Below are 22,639 nucleotides of genomic sequence, written 5' to 3' on the forward strand. Positions count from 1 at the left end.
AGGGCTTAGCATGTAACAAAAGTCAGAGCTCAGTTTGTGACTAGGATCAGGGCTTAGTGTGTGATTAGGAGCAGGTCTCAGCATGTACAAATGTCAGGGCTCAGCTTGTGACCAGGATCAAGGCTTAGTGTGTGATTGGGAGCAGGGCTCAGCATGTGACAAATGTCAGAGTTCAGCTTGTGACTTGGATTGGGATCAGTGTGTAACTAGGATCAGGGCTCAATGTGTGACCAGAGACAGCCTCCAGGGATGACCTCCACCCACAGTAATGCTGCCACTAAACTGAGGAATTGTCAGGCTGCCACTGGAGCTGCTGACTTCAAGAAATTACTCCTGAACTGTGATCCAGGGATCAGATGGGGCCCTTGCACCTGCTCCCACACCACTGCCTCTTTTCTGGGCACACTGGACCCCTGCTGTGAGGCCTTTCTCCAGGACCTTCCCCAGATCCCTCTCCATGGGCCGGGGTGAAGTTTCAAGTCTGTCTCCTAGAGGCACTCTGGTGGGGGAGGGCAGCAGTGAAGAGAGGCCACACTCTGGTCCCTGGCAGTTTCTGCTGACAGGTCAGTGGGTCGGATGGTACCCAGGGTGGGATGGGAGCTCAGGTTCCATGGTCTGCCATGTCCCGTGCTACCCAGGGTCTGTCCATGGTCATCTGGTGTCCCATCAGTACCCAGTGCTCTGTGTCTGCTCACGCCCTGCGGTCAGTCAGTATCCTGTGGCTGCCCACACTTACTGCATCACTGTTTCTGTTTCGGAGTCTGGGCATGGCTTCATGTTGCTGCTGGTCACTCCCAGGCTTCAGTGCAGGCTTTGGCTGAGCCATAATCATCTCAAGGCTCAGCTTGGGGAGGACCTGCTTCTAAGCTGGTGTGGAGTTGGCCAAATTCTGTTCCTCACTGTCTGTTGGTGGAGGCCGCCCTCAGCTCCCGGCCATGTGGGCCCGTTCAACGTGGCCACCAGTTTCATCAGAGCCTCAAGCTGCACTAGCGTCTATTGCTGGGTAGCAAATCACCCTACACGTAGTGGCTTAAAACAACACTCATTTTTAGCTACGGTCTTTCTTGTCACGTGGGTTCAGCTGGGCTCTCTGCTCAGGGTCCCACAGGCCGCAGTCAAGGTGTGGTGGGGCTGGACTCCAACCTGGAGGTTCCAGAAAGAATCTTCGTCCAGGCTCACTCAGGCACTGCAGAATCCGTGTCCTTGAGGTCACAGGGCTGATGTCCCTGTTTCCTTGCTGGCATCTGGCGGAGGCTACTCTCTGCCCTAGGGCCTCCAGTCCTCCTTAGGTGACCCCTCTGCCTGCCAGTCAGTCACGCACACTGCATCCTCCTCCAGCTTCAGTCTCTGTCTTCCTTTTCTGCCACTAGCAGACATGTTCCGTCCCTGGCTGCATCTTGCACCAAACAGTAAAACCCCCAACTTTGTCATTCTCTCTGCAAGTGCTGAGGTTCATTGGAGGTGGCTTCTGGCCTCTGCTCTTGCCTTCCCCCTTCTCGCCTTTATGATGAAGTGCAGCTGTCCCCAAAGCCTCACCTTCCATGGCCACCTCATCCCAGGGGAGGGATTTGGAAGCTGATTTGTTGCTGCCCATCTTCTCGGCTGATGGGACCCTCAGAGGTTGGATGACCAGCTCCAGAATCTGACCCTCAAGGGTCACTTGCAAGTAATGTCTTCTGATGGCTCTCAATGGGCCTTGAGGAAAGACTCCTGGAATGAGACCCCATGCCCACTGCTCATCAGGGAGGCGGTGGGCGGAGCCACTGCTCATCAGGGAGGCGGTGGGCGGGGCCTGTGCATGTGTATACCTTTGCCAGGTGGCCTGTGGCCAGGAAGCCCCATGAGCCAGGACCCCGTGTGGCCAGCCGAGAAGTAGGTGCCTTGTCTGGATTCCTGCCTTCCACATTCAGGAAATAGAGGTCACCCCTAGGCTCCAGGGCCCCTGGGAAAGGGAGCTGTGGTTTTCCAGCCCCTGCAGCGCCAGGCAGTGTCCTGGCATGGTTGTGGGTGGAAGCCAGGGCCTTCTACCAACACAGGCTGGCCCCAAGCCACAGTGAGGTGCCACAGGGGCAGCACTGGGGGCATCTCCCCTGCACCCAGGGACGCCCTGCCTGTACACAGCCCCACCTGCTCTGCTCTTGGTGGCTTCTCCTCCATCCTCTCACCCCTGCCCCGTACTCTGCTTTGGGGCAGGAGTCCCCAGGCCCCATGTGGGAGGCTGTGGCCAAGCCCGGGGCAGGGTAGTTTCTGATCACACTCGTATGGGACGGCCTCATTTCTTTTTTTGCCTCCAAAAGAGGAATTCCTCTATTTGAGCAGCTTCCTGGGTGGACCGGGAAAAGGAAGTGTCAAAAGTTCAGGCCGGGGCACCCTTCCAGGCTAGATGCCAGCAAGGCTCAGGGAGGCCTGGGGGCTGGCTGGAAGGAGTCAGGTTTAGAGGTGCTGAGTGGGCAGGAGACACAATCCTGAGTCTGACACGCAGAGCCCTGTAGGAGCTGGCACTGTCCCCCTCTGTGGCCTTGTCCCCTGCACGGTCCCTCCCAGTTTATGTTGGCAACACCCACCCTCACCCAGAACCCAGAAGAGCTGTCTCTGCCACGGCAGCTCCAGGGCCCAGTGAGCCTTCCCGCGCAGCCTGCCCTCAGGGTGGTCTCCTCCCGGGAGTCTCAAGGGCTACCCCACCTGGGCTCTGGCTCTCCCGGGCATCCCCCCTGAGGGGCTCCAGCAGGGCAGACCAATGGCTCCTAAACCAATGTTACTATGTTGAAAAGGAAGTGGAGGCACAAATAGCACCAAGGGCTGTACGTTGGAAGGAGGTATCCTGTGTCCTTCCAGAAGGGATGTGCCCTCCAGTGCCACCCTCTGCATGCACACAGGTTAGCTCACCTGCAGCTTCATGATGGGAAAACTGCAGGGAACATCTGTCTGTGCACGTTCTTTGCCCCCTACCCTGTTAGGAGCAGTGGGGAGCAGTGGGGCTTGTTCACACTGAGAACCGGAGCCAACTCCACCCACAGGGCTCACTGTTCATGGGACCACGATCCCCTCCCATCTCCTCCCCTCCCCTTCCCTTTTCTTTGACAGAGTCTCCTTCTGTCACTCAGGCTGGAGTACAATGGTGCTATCTCGGCTCACTGCAACCTCCCCCTCCTGGGTTCAAGTGATTCTCCTGCCTCAGCCTCCTGAGCAGCTGGGATTATAGGCGCATGCCAGCACGCCTGGCTAATTTTCGTGTTTTTTAGTAGAGATGGAGTTTCACCATGTTGGCCAGGCTGGTCTTGAACTCATGACCTCAAGTGATCTGCCCACCTTGGCCTCCCAAAGTGCTGGGATTACAGGAGTGAGACATCGTGCCAGGCCTAGACCACGACTTTCCACCCTGCGTCTTCATTCCTGAGCTTCACGCTTCTAGGAAGATAAAGCAGCAAATAGCTATCATTTATTGAAGATCTTCCCAAAAGGCCTATTGACTCTTCAATAGAAACCGTTGGGGGACACCTCCAGACTCAGAACCCATGGCCTCAAAATTCTAAACTACTTTTTCCGAGTCCTGGCCCAACCCTAACTGAACCCCCACCTAGGAAGACCTACCTCAAATCAGACTCAAATCCCAGGAGTGCTGGAGGGAGCTGGGGTGACCTGTCCTTGGGTTTTTGCTGACATTTTAGGGAGCCAGCATTCAACAAAGTGCTAGTGGCATTTTGAAGTTTCCTGGACAGGGCTGATTTGTCCTGCAAGGGCTGCATCTGTGACAGCACAGAGGCTGGTCCGTGTCCTTTCTCACCACGTGGCCGGGTCGCTCTCCTGCCTGGGGGTTTACGATACTGCTTGGCACCTCTCTGATTCTAAGTACGGTTGAATTTCTTCTCCTTGGCTTGGCCACTTGAATGGCTTTTTCTCTGAACAGGCTGCTCATATCTGTTGCTCTTTGGGGATCTGGAAGGATTATTTACCGTAAACCAAAAATAAAATTCTAAGCCCCCGCCCCCAACCATCTGAATGGACTCTCTTCTCGGCTAGGGTATTCCGAAGTGAACCTGAAAAACTGGTTTGGACCATGATGGGAAAGGGTTGGACAGCCTCATCATCCCTCCTCCCTCTTGGAATTCAGGGAAAGCTGACCAGTGTTAACATCCACACAGACCTGCAGTCTGATGAGAAACATTTACCATCTATTGGCTCGGAAGCCTGCTACCTGGAGGCTTCATCTGATGATAAAACCCTGGTCTCCACACCCCTTATAATCCACACATTCCTTTCTATTGATTCCAGGTCTTTAGATAATCTTAACTCTTTCAACCAATTGCCAATCAGAAAATTTTTAAATCTGCCTAAATCCTGGAATCCCGCCTCCCGCGCCACCCCCGCCCCACCCTGCCCCAGCCTCATCCCCCGGAGTTGTCCCGCCTTTCCGGATGGAGCCAATGTACCTCTTCCATGTATTTTATTGATGTCTTCAGTCTCCCTAAAACTAGACTGTGCCCCATGTTCAGCCACCTTGAGCACATGTTCTCAGGTCTCCTGAGGGCTGTGTCATGGGCTATGGCCCTTCATATCTGGCTCAGAATAAATGTCTTCACATATTTTACAGTTTGACTCTTTTCGTGGACATTATGTGTGGAGGGAATCATCGTATGTTACATGTGTGGCAAATATTTCCTTGTTTTTCTTGTCTTTCAGTTTGTTTATTTTGTTTTATTTTATTTTATTTTAGATTTTTAGATAGTATTTATGAATCCCAATTCTGGTTTTGTGTCTTTTCTTTAACATTTTTTTTAACAGCTTTATTGAATATACTTCACATACTACACAATCCACCCATTTAAAGTGTGTAATTCAGTGGTTTTTAGTGTATTCACAGTTTTAGCACATTTTCATCATCTTGAAAATAAACCCTGAACGCTTTAGCACTCTCGTTGGTTCATTCCTGTGAGAACGTGAGATGCTTATTTTGTGAGATTGTGAAATGGATATTTTGGTTTCCTGACATACAGCTCTTAAAACCCTTGGAATCCCTGGAGTGGCAAGGGCATCTTTTGTACGCTAATGAGAGGACTGGTGACTGGGGGTCCCCAGGGAGCTTCAGGATGGGGACCCACAGGATTAGAGAGCTGGGACTTCAGCCCCACCCCCAGCCTTCAGGGGAGAGGAGGGGGCGGCAGGTTGGGTTCATCAGTGGCCGGTAGTTTAATCCATCATGCCTACGTAATGAAGCCTCCGTAATTCCCCAAAAGGACAGGGTTCAGGGAGCTTCCGACAGCAGAGCGTGTGCAGGTGCCTGGGGGTGCCCCTGGGAGGGCCTGAGAGCTCCGCGCCCCTCCCCATGCCTGCCCCGCGTGTCTCTTCCACCTGCTGTGCATCCGCACCTTCGTCACAGCCTGTGTCATAAATGGGTAAATGCTGGTCAGTGCGTCCCTGAGTCCTGTGAGCTGCTCCAGCAAGTCATCAAACCCGAGGAGGGGGTCGTGGGAACCCTGATTCATGGCAGGTCGGTCAGAAGCACAGGCCACACCTGGGGCTTGTGACTGGCATCGGAAGTGGGGCTCATCACGTGGGACTGAGCCCTCCACCTGCGGGATCTGACGCGACCTCCATGGGAATGGCGTCGGAATTGAATGGAGGACACCCAGACGGTGTCCACTGCAGTGTGGCTTGGTTGCTGGTGGAGAGAAATACACACACACTTTGGTGACGGGGTGAAGTACTGTATTGTGTGAGAGCAGGAAAAGTACTCTGGCTTTTCCCTATTTCCTTTTGTTTGTTTTTTAAGATGGAGTCTCGCTCTGTTGCCCAGGCTGGAGTGCAGTGGCATGATCTTAGCTCACTGCAACCTCCGCCTCCCTGGTTCAAGTGATTCTCGTGCCTCAGCCTCCCAAGTAGCTGGGATTACAGGGATGTGCCACCACACCTGGCTAATTTTTGTATTTTTAGTAGAAACGGGGTCTCACCATGTTGCCCAGGCTGGTCTCAAACTCCTGACCTCAGGTGATCCACCCTCCTTGGCCTCCCAAAGTGCTGGGATTACAGGCGTGAGCCACCGTGCCCGGCCTTTCCCTATTTCTTAATAATCCCTGCCATCCTCTGGTAACCACTCATCTTCTTTCCTCTCTATAGAGCTCCCTATTCTGGCTACTTCTGAGAAATAGAATCGTACACTGCTTGGCCTGTTGTGCACGGCTGCTGTCTCACTCAGCGTCGTGTTTGTTTTCAAGGCTCCCCCGTATTTTCAAGGCTCCCCGTGTTTTGACGTGGGTCAGGGCTTCATTCCTTTATGTGGCTGAATAACATCCCCTGGTACGGGTCTGTCATCTCTGTGGATCCGTCCATCAGTTGATGGGCATTTGGGTTTTTCCTGCCTTTTGCCTGCTGTGAATAACGCCGCTGCGAATGTTTGTGCACCGGCTTTTGTGTGGACGCCTGTTTACTCCTCTTGGGCCACGTCTGGGGGTGGAATTTGGCCCAGGAGTGGAATTACTGTGTTTACAGCAACTCTGTGTCCAGTCCCTTCAGGAATGTGTCTTGCTTTTCTATTCTGAATTGTCTAGCATTTAAAAACCTCTTCTTTTTATATCGAAACCTCTGATTCAGTTGGAATGCCTTTGGCTATAACGAGAGAGGTGAGGATCCAGCCTTACCCTGTTCTCGCAGCAGTGCTCCACGCTGCAGTGCTCCATGGTGGCTGTGGGGTGCCCTGTCCCTCCCCCGCAGATCTGAGAAACACTCCATTGTCACCTCAATTCTTGAGCTTATCTGGGTATCTCCAGCGCACCCCGTTTGCATCTCCTTCTGTGCCTGGGGTTACTCTGAAAGTTGTCCTGGCACCTGAATGTCCGGAGGCCCTGCCTGGGACACCCCCTCCTTGTGGAGCAGCTTGACAATTGCATCAGCTTTCTCCTGAGCTGATTCTTCACCAGAACTTTGCGAAGGTGAGAACAAGAAAGGCCGAGGAAAGGGACCGACGGTGTTTTTCTCGGCAGGTGCTAACTCAGTGGGGGGGACCTGCAGATGTGGACTCGCCTCAGCCTCTCCGAGGGGAGTGCCAGGCTTATGTGGGGGTCTCATTCAACCTTGCAGCCCGAAGCTCAGCCATGACGCCATGTTTGCCTAGCGAGTGATCAACTTCCACAAACATCGCTCACCTAGTTTCCCACGTCCACCCCGAGATGGGCGGCCACAGCTGCCCATCACCTCAGTCTGATTCATCCCACTCCCAGCATCTCTCCCCAGCGCCCTGCCCTGCATGCTGGGTACCCAGTGGCCCAGAGGAGCTGGAGGTAGTGTTCCCTACCAGAACTGGGGGTTTCCTAGAGAGGGGCAGGCCGGGCCACTGGCCCAGGGGTGTGTATGAGGGCGAGGGTGAGGAAGCTACAGCCTGCCTCACCTCTCTCCCTATTCCAGAAGGCCTGCGGCAGCCGTCTTTGCCAAGGGCCCCTCCTCCCTTCCTCCACCCCGCACAGCCTCCGTGTCTCAGCCGGGATGTCCTTTCTCTGAGGCTTCCCAACTCCCGCTCTGGGGTGGGAGTCTCCTCGTGTGCCCCAGCCCCAACTCCCACTCTGGCTACTTCAGGAACAGCAACTGCCTGGGGGGCCTGGGCCCCTGTGCCCTTCAGGCCTGACAGTTGGCTGGAGGTGGGAGGGCCTGTTCCGTGATAAGGGCAGGTGGGGGTGGGGTAGTAGGGTTTAGCCTGGGGTGAGGTAGCGAGGCACTCCCAAATCTACTCCCCTCCACCCCCAAGCCCAGGATGGCGGGGCTCCACTCCCACTGGATAGCTTGTGCCACATGATCCAATCATATTTTATTTGGGGGAGGTTGGGAACTGAAGGGGTGGCAGGCACGATGGGCCCCAGGCTTGGACAGCAGCAGATTTAGACAAGACTCCACACAGGACTTCCCAAGGACAAGTGATGCTGGATGGTGGCTGCAGAGGCCGGGAGATGTGGGCCGGCCAGGCTCGAGGGAGGGGCGGCCGTGAGCCCTGGCGCCAGGCCGTGAGGGCTGTGGGGGCTGAGTGTCCGGGGGCCTGGGGGAGGGCAGTCGTCAGTCATGGTTGCAGAGGCTGGTCTGGCAGCAAGCAATGGATACGTAGGGGCCCAGGCCCAGGCTGGGGATATCGGGGCAGCCCGTGTGGCACATCTTGGTGACCAGAGGCAAGTTCTCGATGTTGCTGAGGACCCCTGAGTGGGCAGGAGAGAAACCATGGAGCTCCCTGAGCCTCTGTTTGCCCAGACCGTGCTGCCCCATCTGCCACTGAGCTGAGGGTCAGACACCCCAGGTACATGAAGCATGCGGGCACTCCTGGGGGCAGACGTGGCCCTTTGCTCATACCCTTCCCTGGCATCGCTGGTGGACACTCTCCCCTATGCTTCTGACTTACTGGGTGCCTGGATCAGGCTCTGTCCCCCTCTGAGCCCACATCTTCCCACCTGGGCAAGAAGGGCATGGCCAGCCCACCGCTGGCCCCCTCACTCACGGGTGGCAGTAGTGACGCAGTGGGTGGAGTCCCTCGGGCATCTGGATCCACGGGAGCACCCTCCGAATCCCGTGCACTGGTGACACCACAAGGCTTGGGCTGCAGCTGCCGGCATGGGGACAGACAGGACACAAATGGACCGGAGGCAGGTGTGGGCCACCTTCTGCAGTGACGGTGCCCACTCAACTCCACCCAGCAGCACATGCCCCTTCTCAGTGGCCAGTCTCCCAACTCTGTGATCCAGTCCTCCTAGGAACTGGGCCCCTGTCCCTCATCTTAGGGTGCCTGGCAGCCCTGCAGCTGGAGCCAGCTGGTTGCATCCTTGCCCAGGAAGGAGCCTTGGGCAAGGGTGGGGCCGGGCAGCCCTGGCTTGTGGTGTGATGTCCCAGGGGAGTGAGGGTACAGCAGCCTGGCTGTTTGGGGTCCCTGGATGTGGGGTGTGGGGGAGGTAGAGGGGCCCCGAGACGCTCTCTCTGGCCATGCCCCCTTTTGCCTCTGGGTACTGAGTGGTACCCTTTAGACGCCTGGGACTGGACTCTGGTGGCTGAGATGATGGGGCTGTTCCTGCCTCCACAGGGAGCCCAGGGCAAGGGCGACCAGGACGTGGTAGAACAGGAATTAAAAGAAATTAAAGAATGTGTAGTCCAGGCGTGGTGGCTTATGCCTGTAATCCCAGCACTTTGGGAGGCCAAGGTGGGTGGATCACTTGAGGTCAGAAGTTCAAGACCAGCCTGACCAATATGGTGAAACCCCATCTCTACTAAAAATACAAAAAAATTAGCTGGGCGTGGTGGCATGTGCCTGTAATCCCAGCTACTCAGGAGACTGAGGCAGGAGAATTGCTTGAACCTGGGAGGCAGAGGTTGCAGTGAGCCGAGATCGCACCACTGCACTCCAGCCTGGGCGACAGAGAAAGATTCCATCTCAAAAAAAAAAAAAAAAAAAAAAAAAGAACGTGTAAACAGAAACTCAGTTGCATGTAAGAAAACCCAATTCCCTGAGGAAAAGAAAGAACTGGAGTCCTTTAAAACTTAACTGCCTGTTTGTCTGTGGCTGGTGAGCCTTCTCTCTCCCTTTCCCAGGCATTGGGAAGACCCTGTTTCTCTAGCTGTGCAGTTGCAAGGTCACAGACAGATAAACTCAAGTCGTAAAACATGTTTTTCCTTGAAAAGTAAGAAATGATGTAATGCATGTCTCAATTAATTGAATAACTGTCTTTGTTTCTCGCTTCTGTAACATGCTTCACCCTGCAGAGATCTCTCCCCACCCCATGAAATGCTTAAAAGGTAACTTAACTCTTTGTTCAGGGCTCAGTCCTTTGGCTATTAATCCGATTGGGCCGTTGCACCTAAATAATAAATATCTTCCTCAACCCCTCGGTCTCTCTAATTCCTTAAAATATCCTGCTACAGTGGCAGCGCCCAAGCAGCAGCAGGGAGCGGTGAGCTCTGCCTTGCTTTATCCAGGAGGATGGCCCGTGCTCAGGAGACACTATGTTCTTCCGCCAGTGCTGCTGTGTCTCTGCCCAGCAGTCCTGCTCTCTGCTTTGGGCACTGCTCCACTCCCAAGGCCCACTAGCCCTCCTGGGCACTCCCCAACGGCTTCCCTGCCTGGTCTCTGCCCCTCTTCATCCCTGACTCTGTCCTCTCCTTCCTGACCACCTCCGTCCACTTCTCAGCCTCAAACTCCCTCCCTCCCTGTCCTCACCCTGGGTTCACACACCCAAGACTGTGTAAACAGAGTCCCTAACACCTGCTGGCCCCGGGTCTGCTCTCTCTGCATAGGAGCCTGCAGGGTGACAGGGCCAATGGTGTGACCATAAGGATGTGAGGGCTGCTCTGTCACAGGCACCAGGCACAGGCCCTGGCTTCCTCTTGAGCTGTGCCCCAGGCAGCCCAACCTCAGGACACTGGAAGCCATGCCTGCCTTATCCCGTGTCTGCTGGGCTGCCCCTGCCTCACTGTTGCCAAAGGTGGAGAAGGGCTGGAGTCAGCCCCGGTCAGCGCCAGCTCCAAGCCCGGGTTCCTGACAGCATGGCTCTGCACGCACCAGCACGGAGCTGACCTCAGACCTCAGTGCACACCAGGCCCCTGCCACTGGCCAGAGTCCTCTGGTCTCCCCTAGGTCCTGTGGGTGGGATCCTCCATCGAGACACCACAGAGAAGGTGACACAGACGGGAAGTTCCGGCCAGGGCAGGCCCCTACCATCAGCTTTGGCCCCTCTACCAGCCCCGGAGAGCAAGCTGAGACCCCACCTTCAAAAAAGAAAGGTGGTGGCAGCTGCCTCCAAGCCCCCCTCTGCCCCTTCCCACCAAAGTGGCTTGAAGCTCCCCTTGGCTGTCACAGCTGCCTGGGGTGGGGGGTAGCAGGGAAGATAGGCAGGAGGCTGGGGCACCAGAAGGAAGGGGTGAGGATATGGGTGCCCAAGGGTGGCATGGAAGCAGCTCCTGCCTGCCCCCTACACATGCCCACCCTCCCAAGCCCCTGTGTGTCTCAGACCTTCATCACAGAGCTGGTCTGTCCTCATGACCCTGGGGCAGTCCTCAGAGTCAGCGGCTCAGCCGCTTACAGGCCAGGAGGGTGCCCCTGGGGATGGAGGCTGGAGGGGTGTAAGAGACACCTGAGCCAGCGCCAGGGACTCACCGATGCTCCACCACCTGCTCATTCAGGGCCTGGGAGGCAGGGGATACCCAGGTCATCCAACCCACAGCCAGGGACGCAGAGGCTTGGCCCCTGGGGGGCTGGGCTGCTTGGGCTTGGAGGTGGGGGCGGCCGGCCGATCAAGGGGCCAGTTGGTTTTGTTCAGGTCTCGGGATGGGAGTGGAGATGCCCTGCCAAGAGAAGATGCTTGGGCTCTGCTGGGGGATGCCAAGGCCAGGTGTGCATGGCTGTGCTAGAGGAGTCATACCCTTGGAGCCCTCAGGAAGGCCCTGGGCCAAGGGGCCTGAAGCTGGGGGGACAGGACCAGCTGTAGCAGACGTGGGCACTGTGGGGGGGCGTGAGGATTGGGGGATGGGCAGTGGGTAAAATCACCCAGGGAAGCAGGGAGCAGAGGAGAGGACCTGGGCGCAGGGACTGGGGATGGGAGAGCAGGGGGACTTGGTTTTCCCAGGCAAGAGGGAGGAGGGAGTCCAGGGAGGGTGGCCTCAGGAGACAAGCCAGTTGGGAGGCCAGGCCCAAGAGGGCTGGGGGGTGCAAATTCAGAGTGTGTGTATGCGCGCACACAAAGGTGCGTGTGTGAGGAGCGTCACTATGGACTGGAGAGGTCTGGGGGTTGGGGAGAGGAAGAGGGGGTTTGAGCCAAGGGCTGTGTGCCCTGAGAAGTTGGGGGGTCAGTGTGGGGGTCAGTGTGTGGGCTGGGGCTGAGCTGGATGGGCCTGCAGGATTGCAGGAGGCTTTCAGAGGAAAAGCTGCACCTGGCAGATGGTGGGGGACAGGAATGGGTTCTCCTGAGGTGGGCAGTCATGGCCCAGGGCTGGAAGGACAGCGGTTGGGCTAGAGCGATGGGGGCCCTGAGCAGGAGGTGGCCCCAGCCCCTGGACTCACCCAGCTGTAGGCTCAGGATGGCGGCCAGCAGGAGCCCAGTGTGGAACTGCATGTTCTCCTGGTGAGGTTGGGCTTTCAGCGCCCTGGCCGGCTGCCTTATACCTGCTGGCACCCCGCCCTGGCCCTCGCCCGCTCAGCAGACTCTGTGGGTCTGAGTCACCGGGCAGCTGGGCTCAGCCAAGGAGCTGGGCTGGGGTCCAGGCGATAGGGGCCAACCTGGCCCCAAAGCTTGCTGGTTAGGCCTCCAGGCGGGCCTGTGTAATCTCAGGAGCCATCTCTTCTTGTCGGTAAAGCAGGATAGCCCTGGTTGACGGGACTGAGGATCCCATAAAATGGCTTGGCAACAGGCAGGCGACGGCCACAGGCCGGTCTCCCTCAGCGGCTGGGAAGGAAGGTCTGGTGGGAAGGAGGGAGGGCCTCAGGCACCAGCACCCAGCCCACCCCTTACACCTCAAAATGCACATGAAGCTCAGGGCTGGGTGTAAGCCAGAGGTCTTCACCCGTACTCCCACCCTAGAGTGAGTTCGATGACAAGACCTCCTCCAAAGAAGTCAGAACTTTCCCATCCTGACCCCCCAGGGCTGGGAGAGCGCAGAGGGAGCATGGCTGTGAGCCGCCTCTCCGTCGTCTGTCATCCGAACAAGGAACCACGGCCATTGTCACGCTGTGACTGATGCTCCAGGATCTGTGCACAGGAGTCGGGGGACAGAAAGGCCCTTGGCACTAAAAGGGGCCCCAAGGATAAGGTAAGAGCCCAGAAAGGACACCCTGGAGAGCGGGAGCCATCGGCTGTTCCTCCAAAGGCTGGTGAGGGGCTGGGGCCCCAAAGGACCTGTCTGTAACCAGTTAGCCTTGCCAACCTGGGGACCTCTGTGCGTCTCTTGGGCTGCCCACATGGCTTCTGTCCACCCCTCTGTCTAGGGGGCTCCTTATGGCTGGGAGGTGGGCCCAGGAGGAGGGAGATCCTGAGAGAGGGGCTGGCAGATGCAGGTCCTCCTTCCTGGGGCAGTTGAGAAGCTGGGGTCAGGAACCAGATAGCTTGAGAAATCAGAGATGGTGGGATGGGGTCCTAGGGGGTTCCCGCCTCCCTTACTCTGCACCCCCAGCCTTCCCCAGGGGCTTGTCTGCCCCTCGGGGGTGCTGGCCTCTCTCCCACGGAACTGGGGGCAATTCTCAGCAAGCCCCAGGAGCCCTGCCTGTCTCCCTCCCTGTGCCTGGCTCCAAGGACAGGTCAGGCCTGGAGGCAAGAAAAGCCCAGGGCCTGGACCAGGTAGGGTAGACAGGAGTGTGGCTGCATGGAGCCCGGAGTGCCAGCCCAGCCAGGCTGGAAAGGTGAGGCCTGAGCTCAGGCCAAGGCAGTGGGGCTGGAGAGAAGCACAGACAACGTGAATCTGTTGATTTATTCATGGCTTGGTGAAACAACACTGGAGCTCTCCTGGGTGCTGGGTACATGGTGGGCCAGGGAGAGAGTGGCCTGCGGGTGGAAGTCCATGTCCTGGTTAGGGTGAGGGTTAGGGCAAGCAATAGCAGCAGGGGCATGGCGCTGGGAAGCACCTGGACCCCAGGACATAAGACAGGAGGAAGAGATGCCATCCATCCAGCCGGCACTTATGCCCACGACCAGCTGAGCCAGACCAGCATTCCCATTTCACCACCCCTTACTCCTCAAGATGCAAATGAAGCTTGGGGCTGGGCGGAAGCTGGCAGGGCTGTCCACAGGAGGACTCCCGCGTGTCTCTCGGGCTGCCCAGGTGGTTCTGTCCACCCTTCTGTCTGGGAGGCTCCTTAAGGCTGGGGAGGGCCCGGAGAGAAGGAGATCCTGAGAGGAGCTGGCAGATTCAGGCCCTCCCCGCGAACCGAGGCTCGAAGAGGAGCACAGGCCACCCAGAGTAGTGGGACAAAGCACCAGCAGAAAAGCTCGGCATATCCACCGAGGGCCTCTCTGCTTCTTTCGACCTCTTTCAGAGTTTCAGAATTATAAACCAAATCGCCTTCATGGGAGATGACACAGTGGGGGAGCCAGGACCTCCGGCTGGAGGAAGGTCCTGGCTCCTCCAGCCTGGAGGAAGCCTGCCCAGGGCCGCAGCCCTGGCCCCAAAGACCCCAGGACAGACCAGAGCCCCTGCTGGAGCCAGGTGTCCCCATGCTGACCCAGCCATGTCCCCAGGTCCCACTCCCAGGGTCACCGCCTACAGCTACAATTTCTTTAGTGGCTGATTCCAGTTCCCAGAATGTTCCTAGGATGCCAGAGCCCGCCCAAGCAGCCGCTCCTGTCCAGTTCCCAGAATGTATAACATCCTGGGGTGCCCGAGCCCGCCCAAGCAGCCGCTCCTGAGTCACTCGGGCATGTCCAGGACTCAGGTCCACACAGACAGTGGGAACGGCTAGCCCTGGGCATCTACCCCCACGAAGGGGACCCTCGGCTCTATCACAGAGATCCCCGAAGTAGGAATTGGGCCCCCATGGTGCCCTGTGCCTCTCCCCCTTCACTTTGCCACTCTGCCCTGCACCCAGAGGCAGCGCTGGAGGCCTTACTCTACCACTCAGGGCTTCTCAGACCTCTGGTTCCGCTTTTCTCCTTTTAAGTTCTCCACTTTGTAAACTCACCTCCCCCTTCCCAGGCTTGGGGGTCCAAGGAACCCCAGCTGGTGGGAGAAGCGGCTGCACTGTGGTACAGGGGGTGGTGAGTAAGCGAGGAGGCACTACTGGGGGCAGCTACTTCACCTCCCTGTGCCTCAGTTTCCTCCTCTGTCAAAGGGACAAGATAATGGCTCCCATTGCAGGGCTGCTATACAGTGCTCAGGGCCACAGTGCAGTGGGGGGACCCATGTCCGTTGCCACCTTGATGCTTACAACCGGGACAAGTTTACCGCTGTGATTTCTGCCGGCGCTGCTGTCCCGGTTCCCTGGTGCTGCACAGCCGTGCACTCCCCATGAGCGGGCCTGGCCATGAGCGGCCCCCAGCCGAGTGCCTTCTGTGTGTTCTATGCCAGGTACCAAGGGCAGGCCAGCCAGGCAGAACCATGTATGGGGCTGGGGGCAGTGCTGTCAGCATTGGGCTGGGACAAGTCAGGGTGGGGGAATGGTAGACAGGTGGAGGCAGGAGGCAGGTGTGAGAAGCTGCCCACCCCACCCCTCAACACCACGGCACTTCCAGCTCCAGCAGGTCCTTGTTCTCAGCTGCCCCTGAGCGCTGGGTGGCCAGGTCTCCTCCCCATCACCCCACTGAGAAGCAAGACAGGGAGGACCTGATCCTGGAGCCCCTCCCAGCCCAGCTGAGGAAACCACCCGACCGACAATGGGCTTGCGCAAGGCGCGCAGTGACTGCTCCCAGCCTCTCCCACAGACTTAGGAGCCCAAAGCCGCCTCCCTCCCAGGGAGCATCCCAAGGCCTCGCTGGCTGCAGCTGAGAGGGCCTCCTCTGGGCACTGCCCTGAGGCTGGCACTTGCAGGTGGGGGCCCTTGGGAGCTCTGGGAGGCACCTGGCAGCCTCCCAGCCACCCCGGGCCGGGCCCGCTCTCCAGGCTCAGTGCTACAGCCACAACCACTGGGGGTAGGGGCGAGGGGAGTCCAGGCCCACTCTGTGCTGCAGCAACCCCTTCCCAGCTGTTGGCCCAGTATGAGGCCTATCTTCCCTCTGGGGAGTCACGTTCCTCCCACTCCGGGCCCATTCCCACCCAACGCCCCTTCGCAGAAGACCGGCACTTCCCTTCTCCAACAGGAGCTGGGTGTGCCCTAAGCAAGGTTCTGACCCCTCCTGTCCTCAGGAGACTGAGGCTGGACCATCAGCCCCAGCCCCAGGAGCAGAAGGCAGGCCTGCACATAGACTCACTGCAAGGAGACCCTGGGGTGGAGCCTCTCACTCCCCGAGCCCCCAGGGGTCCTGCATCAAAGCTCTGGAGATGCAGTTCCCAGCAGGGGCTCCCCTGACCAGGGCCACACTTTGGGGCCGGGGCAGTCCCACTGCATGGACGTGTCACCATCCTGCCCATGCGGGATGGCTTGAAGGGCTCCTCCAAGGACACCAGAGCTGGGAGCACTGGTCAGGTGGGGGCCTCAGGTGCAGCGTGACTGCTGGCACCAAAAGGTCTCATGCCCCCAATGGCTCCATTTGCAGCGGGGGCAGATGCTCCCAGGGCTACCTGCATCTGGGATGAATTGGTGGGTGTTGGGCTGAACCCTGCTTCACAGGCCTGGGGTGGGGTCCCTGGGAGTCCTCATACCCACCTGGAGCTTCCACCCTGTCCTCCCCATGGACGCAGTCCCAGGTGGAAGGTGATGGAGGCACCCACTCACTGTGTGCATCCTGCTGGTGGGGAGGGGCTGGGTCTCATCCTCCAGCCCTCGCCCTCCCCACCCCTGCCCCCGCACTGCCCCAGGCTGCTCCCAACTTCCAGCCTGTGGGCGCATCCCCCAATCCCGTGTCCTTTGCCTTGCTCGGCCAGGTCCCGCTGTGGTTGGGGACCAGGCCTCAGCGGGCCACCTGCCCTGCCCCTTTCCCTCCCTGCCCGGAATAGCGCTGGCCAGGTCAGCAACCAGGACCGACCAAATATAGCAAGGCCCTAGGTCCTGCCAGCCTCAGGCCCAGCGCCCTCCCCATGAGGGGGTGGGAAATGTCAAGGAGTTTGACTGAGAGGACACAGACCCTTTGCTGGACCCGGAAAAGCTTCTACAGCTTCGGGGGCACTGGGGCCTGCTGAGGCATGGCCACCCCTCCCTTGCAGGGGGTGGCTCCAATGCAGGCCTGGCAGCCTTCCTAGCACAGGGGCCAGTGCCGAAGGCCTTCCTCCCACAGCCCTGATCCCGCACCAGCCCTGGCAGCTCCTGGCCTCAGTAGGAAGTGTGACAGCCTTCCTAGGCCTGGAAGAGCCTTTCCTCCTAAGAGTCCCCCCAACCACCCCACCTGGGGGAGGTCCTCGTTTCCCCGTGCCCCAGCACACCCGGGGCAGGCTGAGGCAGGGGCCTCTCCTAGGGCTTCCCAGAAGGTGGACTTGGCCACAGCTCCCATCTGATCAGTGCTCCCTTCCTGACTGGGCCCCTCCCCATAAACAGCACTGTGCCAGTGCCCCCAGCCCTTTTGGATCCCACAGAGCATCGGAAGGTCAAGGCCTCGAAGTGAGGTCGCGTGGTGGTTGGGGGGGATCAGGTGTCTTCTTGCCCACAGTCCCAGCCCTGGGCACGGCTGAGGAGGTCGCAGGGAGGGTGGAGAGTGAGGCAGGGTGAACTGGGTGCCAGGGTGCAGCAGTGTGTCTCGAGAGCTTTGTTCTTGAGTGGGTCTGCCTCAGGGTCTTTAGAGCAGACCCCAGAGGGTGGCCAGGAGGACGGGGGCCAGGGCGAGGGTGGCCGGGATGGCAAGGCTGGCGCTGTTGCAGAGGTCATACTGGCAACAGGAGGTGGTGGACGCGTGCTTGGAGTAGCCATCGTACACAGTCTCGAAGCAGCTGGGCACGCAGGACTTACTGACCTTCATCCTGGTGGGGGTGTAATCTGCAGAGGGGCAGGGCAGTGAGCCAGCTCCGCTAAGAGGGGCAGGGGGCCCAGCCAGCCCCACACCAGCATCCAAGGCCATCAGGGCAGGGCCCCTCAGCTTAGAGCTCCTAGACAGCATCCGGGGACAGGAGAGCCTCCTTCCTCAGGACCTCCACATGCTCAGGGGCAGGGCAGAACCTCCCCCTCATCCTCCCCAGGCAGGGCCACGCAGGGCCCCCAGACTCACAGGTGCGCGTAGTCATGCAGTAGGCAACCATAGCCGGGCAGCGCATGGGGTTGAAGCAGTTGTCTCCGTTGTAGGCACACACATGGCAGTCCAAGGCCTGGACTGGGGCTGGCAGATGGGTGGGAAGGGAACGGGGGTCGCAGAACATGAGAGGTCCCTCCTGCAGCCCATCAGGTCCCCAGCCCATCACCTTCCCCAGGGCAGGGGGCTAGAAAGAGGGGTGGTCGCTGGGAATTCTGGTCTCCTTCCCTGCTTTCAGCCCACCTTCCCTCAACGTGGGTCTGTCCATCCCTCTGTCCTTTGTCCATCTTACCCAGAGGTAAGCCCATGAGGACCACCAGGAACAGGGTGAGCAGGGGCGTCATGGCTGCAGGCAGGAGGGCAGCGTGAGAGTGGGGAGGAGAACAGCAGCTAGCCCTGGATCCAACTCAGGGGTGGCGCACAGAGGATCCAACTCAGGGTGGCGCACAGAGGACGTGGGGCCGGCCCTGCCTCCTGGAGCTCCTGGTCTACTGGGAGTGCTGCAGCCCTGCACAGCAGGTGGCAAAGACAGGTGGTCAGTGCTGGGCCTGAAGGACCCATGGGGGGCCTGGGCAGGGATGACAGTGGGCAGAGGAGCCACCCAACTCAGTGGGTGTCAGGGAAGGGTCCTGGAGGAGGAGACACTTGGGAGGGGACAAGAAGGGAGAAGAGATCGGGACATTTCAATCAGAGACCAGCGCCTGCAAAAGCTCAAAACAGCCTGTAGCGCTGGATGGAGGAGAGATGGGGGGAGGATGAGGGGCAGTGCTAGAGGAGTGGGGGTGGGCAGAGGGGCCTTAAATACCAGGCCTAAACAAGGATTTTACCAGGGGGTGGTTGGTACAGAGGTCCTCTGGAGGTGGTCTGCAACCTCATCCCACGCAGGGCCCTGGGGGCCGGATGGCTGGCCACGGCAGAACTGGGCCCAAGGGCTGGGTCTCTTCTCGCTGTTCCCCTCCCCTCTGCTCTGGGGTGTCCCTATTTGGGGTCCCCTCTTCCAGGAAAACCTCCAGAGCCCTGGTTAGGGTTGTCTGAGTCCTCGGCCACCGCAGAAGCTCCCCAGCAGGGATGAGCTAAATTAAACTTACGCCTTCCTGAGAACGACAAATCCGTCTCTCAGGACACATTTGCCCAGGCCAACCCTAGGATGCCAAAGGCCTGGGTGAGGCCAGACCTGCGGCTGCGAGCTTCCCTCCCCCTCTCGGAGAGCCCCGCCCCAAACACTGCGGTCCCGGGTGGAGGGGAGGGCTCTTGGCGCGAGCGGGACTCTCAGGGTGACCTCACCTGTGACCTTCACCACCTTGAGGTACTGCCGCGCCTGGGAGTCACCCGCGGCCGCTCGCCGGTAGGTGCCTGCCTCGGTCTAACTGTACGCGTGTCTGTGTGTCCCGCAGCACCCGTGCCGCATCGCTGGATGCTCACCGCAGGCCCAGCCCAGTCCCGCCCCCGGAACGGCCCGCCCAGCGCGAGTTCACCGCAGGCCCCGCCCCGGCCGCGCCCCGGCCCCGCCTCCTGGGCACCCGCCGAGCCGAGCTCACCGCAGGCCCCGCCCCGCCCCGGCCCCGCCTCCTGGGCACCCGCCGAGCCGAGCTCACCGCAGGCCCCGCCCCGCCCCGGCCCCGCCTCCTGGGCACCCGCCGAGCCGAGCTCACCGCAGGCCCCGCCCCGGCCCGGCCCCGCCTCCTGGACACCCGCCGAGCCGAGCTCACCGCAGGCCCCGCCCCGGCCCCGCCCCCCGGACCGTAGGCTCGCCGGGCCAGCGCTGGGACCCCGAGGCCAGCCCAGGCATCTGGATCGCCGACACGGGCAGCCACGCAGGGACTCTCTAGCGACCCTCAGACCCACGTGTTCCGCCCGGGCACTCCGCAGGCTGTCCTCACCGGCTCCCGCGGCAGCCCAGCCTTCCCCGCAGCCGCCTCCGCCCACTCGCCCCCACCGCGTCGTTCGTGGGCTGGCACCAGCGGTGCCGCCCCAGCTCCGCGCTCCTCCAGCCCAGTCCCAGCAGTTCCGGACCTGGCGCCCTTTGGTGCCCTTTGGCGCGCCCGCTTCGCTGCCCATGGCCTCCGCCTGCCTCCCCCGCGCTCCGCCCCCGTTTCTGGTCCCCCCGAGCAAAGCTGGAACGCAGGCCTGCAAGGCAGCCCCGTGCTCCGTGGTTCCTCTCACCATCATAATGTTAACATTAAATAATTGTCTTCACATAACTTTAAATACTTACATTATTGGTTCTGGTTTTGGCAAAATGTAATAAAATTTCATGAGTCCGAAAGTTTTCATTTTTTTTCCAATGTGAGAAAGAAAAATAAAACCTTTTCTTCGACCCTAAAGCTCATTTTTTTCTTTAAAACATTTTTGTGGGCCTGAGGTACAGAATACCCCATGCCTTCTGGGCAAGCGGGCTCTGGTTCCAGGAAATCCTTCGGTCCCCAACAAACTAGGCCAGTTGGTGGTTCTGTTTGCGGACAGGTAATGCGCGCCCTCCTGTGCCAGGAGCTGGGGAGAGGGCAGAGAGTAAAACCAGCCGACGTTCCAGAATATTCCCACGCCATGGAGCTCACACTCCGGTGGATAAGAGGCGTGAAAGAAACGCATAGGTCAGAACCAGAGGGTGTCGCAGGCTTCAGTCTCAGACCACGACGAATTAATACGATGAAACTTCCCTTGCCCGCCCGCCAGCCGCTCGCCTCCTGCTTTGTGGCGTGGTTCCTAATGACCAGGGGGTTGGGGACCTTTGTGTTAAAGGAAGTTCTTCAGGCAGAAATACTGATCTACATAAAGGAATAAAGGACACCAGAAATAGGAAATAGAAGGTAATTTTTTTTTCTTATTTTTGAAAGGTAGTTGATTTCCTAAAGCAAAAATAATAACAATGTATTAAGGAATTTGTAGCAAATGTAGAAGTAAGTTGTATGATAACAGTAGTACAGGCTGGGCACCACGGCTCACACCTGTCATCCCAGCACTTTGGGAGGCTGAGGCAAGTGGATCGCTTGAGCCCAGGAGTTCTAGACCAGGCGTGGCTGGGCAACGTAGAGACACCTCGTCCCTAAAAACATACAAAAAATTAGCTGGGCGTGGTGGTGCACACCTGTGGTTGCACCCAGGAGGCTGAGGTGGGAGAATCACTTGAACCCAGGAGGTGGAGGTTGCAGTGAGCTGTGATCACACTACTGCACTGAAGCCTGGGTGATAGAGCAAGACCCTGTGTCAAATTAAAAAAAAAAAAAAAAAAAAAGTAATACAAGTAGACCAGGAGAGGGACAATGGAAGTTCGCTGTTGTAGATCTGTTCTACTGCATGTGAAGTGGTCTCCTATTTCTTGAAGTCAGACTAGTAAGTCAAAGGTGCATACTAAGACACTAAAGAGTTACTAAAAAAAGAAAAAAAAAAAAGCAAAAGTCAAAGCACTCTAGTTGATAAATCAACAAAGGTGATGATACAGAATTATTTATAAAAACACATGTTACACAGACTGCAGAAGGGGAGAAAGGAAATAGAAAACAAATAGCAAGATGACATATATTTAAACCCAGCCACAGCAATAATGACACTATGTCATCTAAACACTTCAATTAGACCGAGCACGGTGGCCCACACCTGTAATCCTAACCTGTCTTCCCAACCTTTTGAGAGGCTGAGGCAGGTGGATCGCTTGAAGTCAGGAGTTCCAGACCAGCCTGGCCAACATGGTGAAACTCCCTCTCTACTAAAAAATACAAAAATTAGCTGGGCATGGTGGTGGATGCCTGTAATCCCAGCTGCTTGGGAGGCTGAGGCAGGAGAATCGCTTGAACGTGGGAGGCGGAGGTTGCAGTGAGCTGAGATGGTGCCACTGCACTCCAGCCTGGGTGACAGAGTGAGTGAGACTCTGCCTCAGAAACAAACAAAAACATTTCAGTTAAAAACAGAGGTTGTCAGATTGGATAAAAAGAGAAACAGCCAAGTATATGCTGTCAGCAAGAAACTCACCAGACATAAAAACACAATTAAGATACAAATAAAAAGATGGAGAAAGATATACTATGCTAACACCAATTAAAAGAAAGCAGGCATGACTACGTCAATATCAAAGTAGGTTTAAAGCAAAGACTATAATCAAAGAGGGAACATTACCGGCCTGGTGTGGTGGCTCTCACCTGTAATCCCAGCACTTTGGGAGGCTAAGGTGGGAGGATTGCTTGAGGCCAGGAGTTTGAGACCGCTTGGGCAAAACAGCAAAACACTGTCTCTACCGGAAAGAAAGAAAACATTTAAAAAGAGGGACATTACCAAACGACAAACTGATCGGTTCATGAAGAGGACTTAGCAATTCTGAATATGTATGCATCTAACAATTAAGCTTCAAAATACACAAAGCAAAACACCAACAACATCTGATAGAACTGAAAGAAGAAAAAGAAAATCCACAACAACAGAGATTTCAACACTCCTCTTTCAAGAAATGATAAAGATAGACAAAAAGTCTGTAAGGAAGCAGATGTGGACCAAATTACCAGCCAACACGGCCAACTGACGTTTACAGGACACTCCACCTCACAGAAGACAAACACACCTTTGTTTACCGATAATGTCCTCCAAGGCAGACTGTATTCTGCGCCATAGAACAAATCTCAGTAAATTTATGAGGATTAAAATCATACAAATTATTTGCGTGGACTGCAATGGAGCTAAATTAGAAATCAATAACAGAAATATATCTACAAGATCATCAAATATTTAGAAACTGAGTAACAACATATTTCTAGACAACTTATAGGTCAAAGGAGAAACCAAAAAGGAAATCAGAAAATATGTCCAACTGAATGAAAATGCAAACACAATTCATCAAAGTCAAAGGATGCAGCTGAAGTGGGCCCTGGAGGGAAATTTTGCACTAATGCTTCTTTTAG

The 22,639-nt window shown here is 57.4% G+C and overlaps 2 protein-coding genes across 6 annotated transcripts; both read right to left on the reverse strand.

Moving 5' to 3' along the window:
- Positions 1 to 7,776: 7,776 nt before the first annotated feature.
- Positions 7,777 to 12,084, reverse strand: SLURP2 (secreted LY6/PLAUR domain containing 2). Of its 2 annotated transcripts, none has more exons than XM_045398782.3 (3): positions 12,017 to 12,084; positions 8,471 to 8,575; positions 7,777 to 8,020 (listed from the first exon to the last, which is right to left on the reverse strand). In XM_045398782.3, exons 1-3 carry the CDS (start codon positions 12,066 to 12,068, stop codon positions 7,866 to 7,868), a joined length of 312 nt encoding a protein of 103 aa, XP_045254717.2. In that variant the 5' UTR covers positions 12,069 to 12,084; the 3' UTR covers positions 7,777 to 7,865. The 2 variants fall into 2 exon arrangements, with proteins under 2 accessions (XP_045254717.2, XP_015310773.3); XM_015455287.4 differs by having other exon boundaries at positions 7,777 to 8,174.
- Positions 12,085 to 13,402: 1,318 nt separating this feature from the next.
- On the reverse strand, positions 13,403 to 19,768 carry LYNX1 (Ly6/neurotoxin 1). Of its 4 annotated transcripts, none has more exons than XM_065519715.2 (5): positions 19,634 to 19,768; positions 18,581 to 18,847; positions 18,046 to 18,261; positions 17,733 to 17,840; positions 13,403 to 17,503 (listed from the first exon to the last, which is right to left on the reverse strand). In XM_065519715.2, exons 3-5 carry the CDS (start codon positions 18,095 to 18,097, stop codon positions 17,307 to 17,309), a joined length of 357 nt encoding a protein of 118 aa, XP_065375787.1. In that variant the 5' UTR covers positions 18,098 to 18,261; positions 18,581 to 18,847; positions 19,634 to 19,768; the 3' UTR covers positions 13,403 to 17,306. The 4 variants fall into 4 exon arrangements, with proteins under 4 accessions (XP_065375787.1, XP_065375786.1, XP_045254716.2 ...); XM_065519714.2 differs by lacking the exon at positions 19,634 to 19,768 and adding an exon at positions 19,038 to 19,195; XM_045398781.3 differs by lacking the exons at positions 18,581 to 18,847; positions 19,634 to 19,768 and adding an exon at positions 19,038 to 19,195.
- Positions 19,769 to 22,639: the final 2,871 nt, after the last annotated feature.

This window comes from Macaca fascicularis, chromosome 8 (genome assembly GCF_037993035.2).
Source record: "Macaca fascicularis isolate 582-1 chromosome 8, T2T-MFA8v1.1".
NCBI lineage: Eukaryota > Metazoa > Chordata > Mammalia > Primates > Cercopithecidae > Macaca > Macaca fascicularis.

What these genes read in the sequence shown, in the direction of transcription:
- LYNX1 (XM_065519715.2), bottom strand. Translation starts at nt 18,097, where the DNA reads ATGACGCCCCTGCTCACCCTGTTCCTGGTGGTCCTCATGGGCTTACCT. An exon ending in CCTCATGGGCTTACCTCTGG is followed by an intron (nt 17,841 to 18,045) that starts GTAAGATGGACA and finishes CCCATCTGCCAG; the next exon opens with CCCCAGTCCAGGCCTTGGAC. An exon ending in CTGCATGACTACGCGCACCT is followed by an intron (nt 17,504 to 17,732) that starts GTGAGTCTGGGG and finishes GCCCCTCTGCAG; the next exon opens with ATTACACCCCCACCAGGATG.
- SLURP2 (XM_045398782.3), bottom strand. Translation starts at nt 12,068, where the DNA reads ATGCAGTTCCACACTGGGCTCCTGCTGGCCGCCATCCTGAGCCTACAG. An exon ending in CATCCTGAGCCTACAGCTGG is followed by an intron (nt 8,576 to 12,016) that starts GTGAGTCCAGGG and finishes CCATGCCGGCAG; the next exon opens with CTGCAGCCCAAGCCTTGTGG. An exon ending in CTGCGTCACTACTGCCACCC is followed by an intron (nt 8,021 to 8,470) that starts GTGAGTGAGGGG and finishes GCCCTCCCCCAG; the next exon opens with GCCCCCGGACACTCAGCCCC.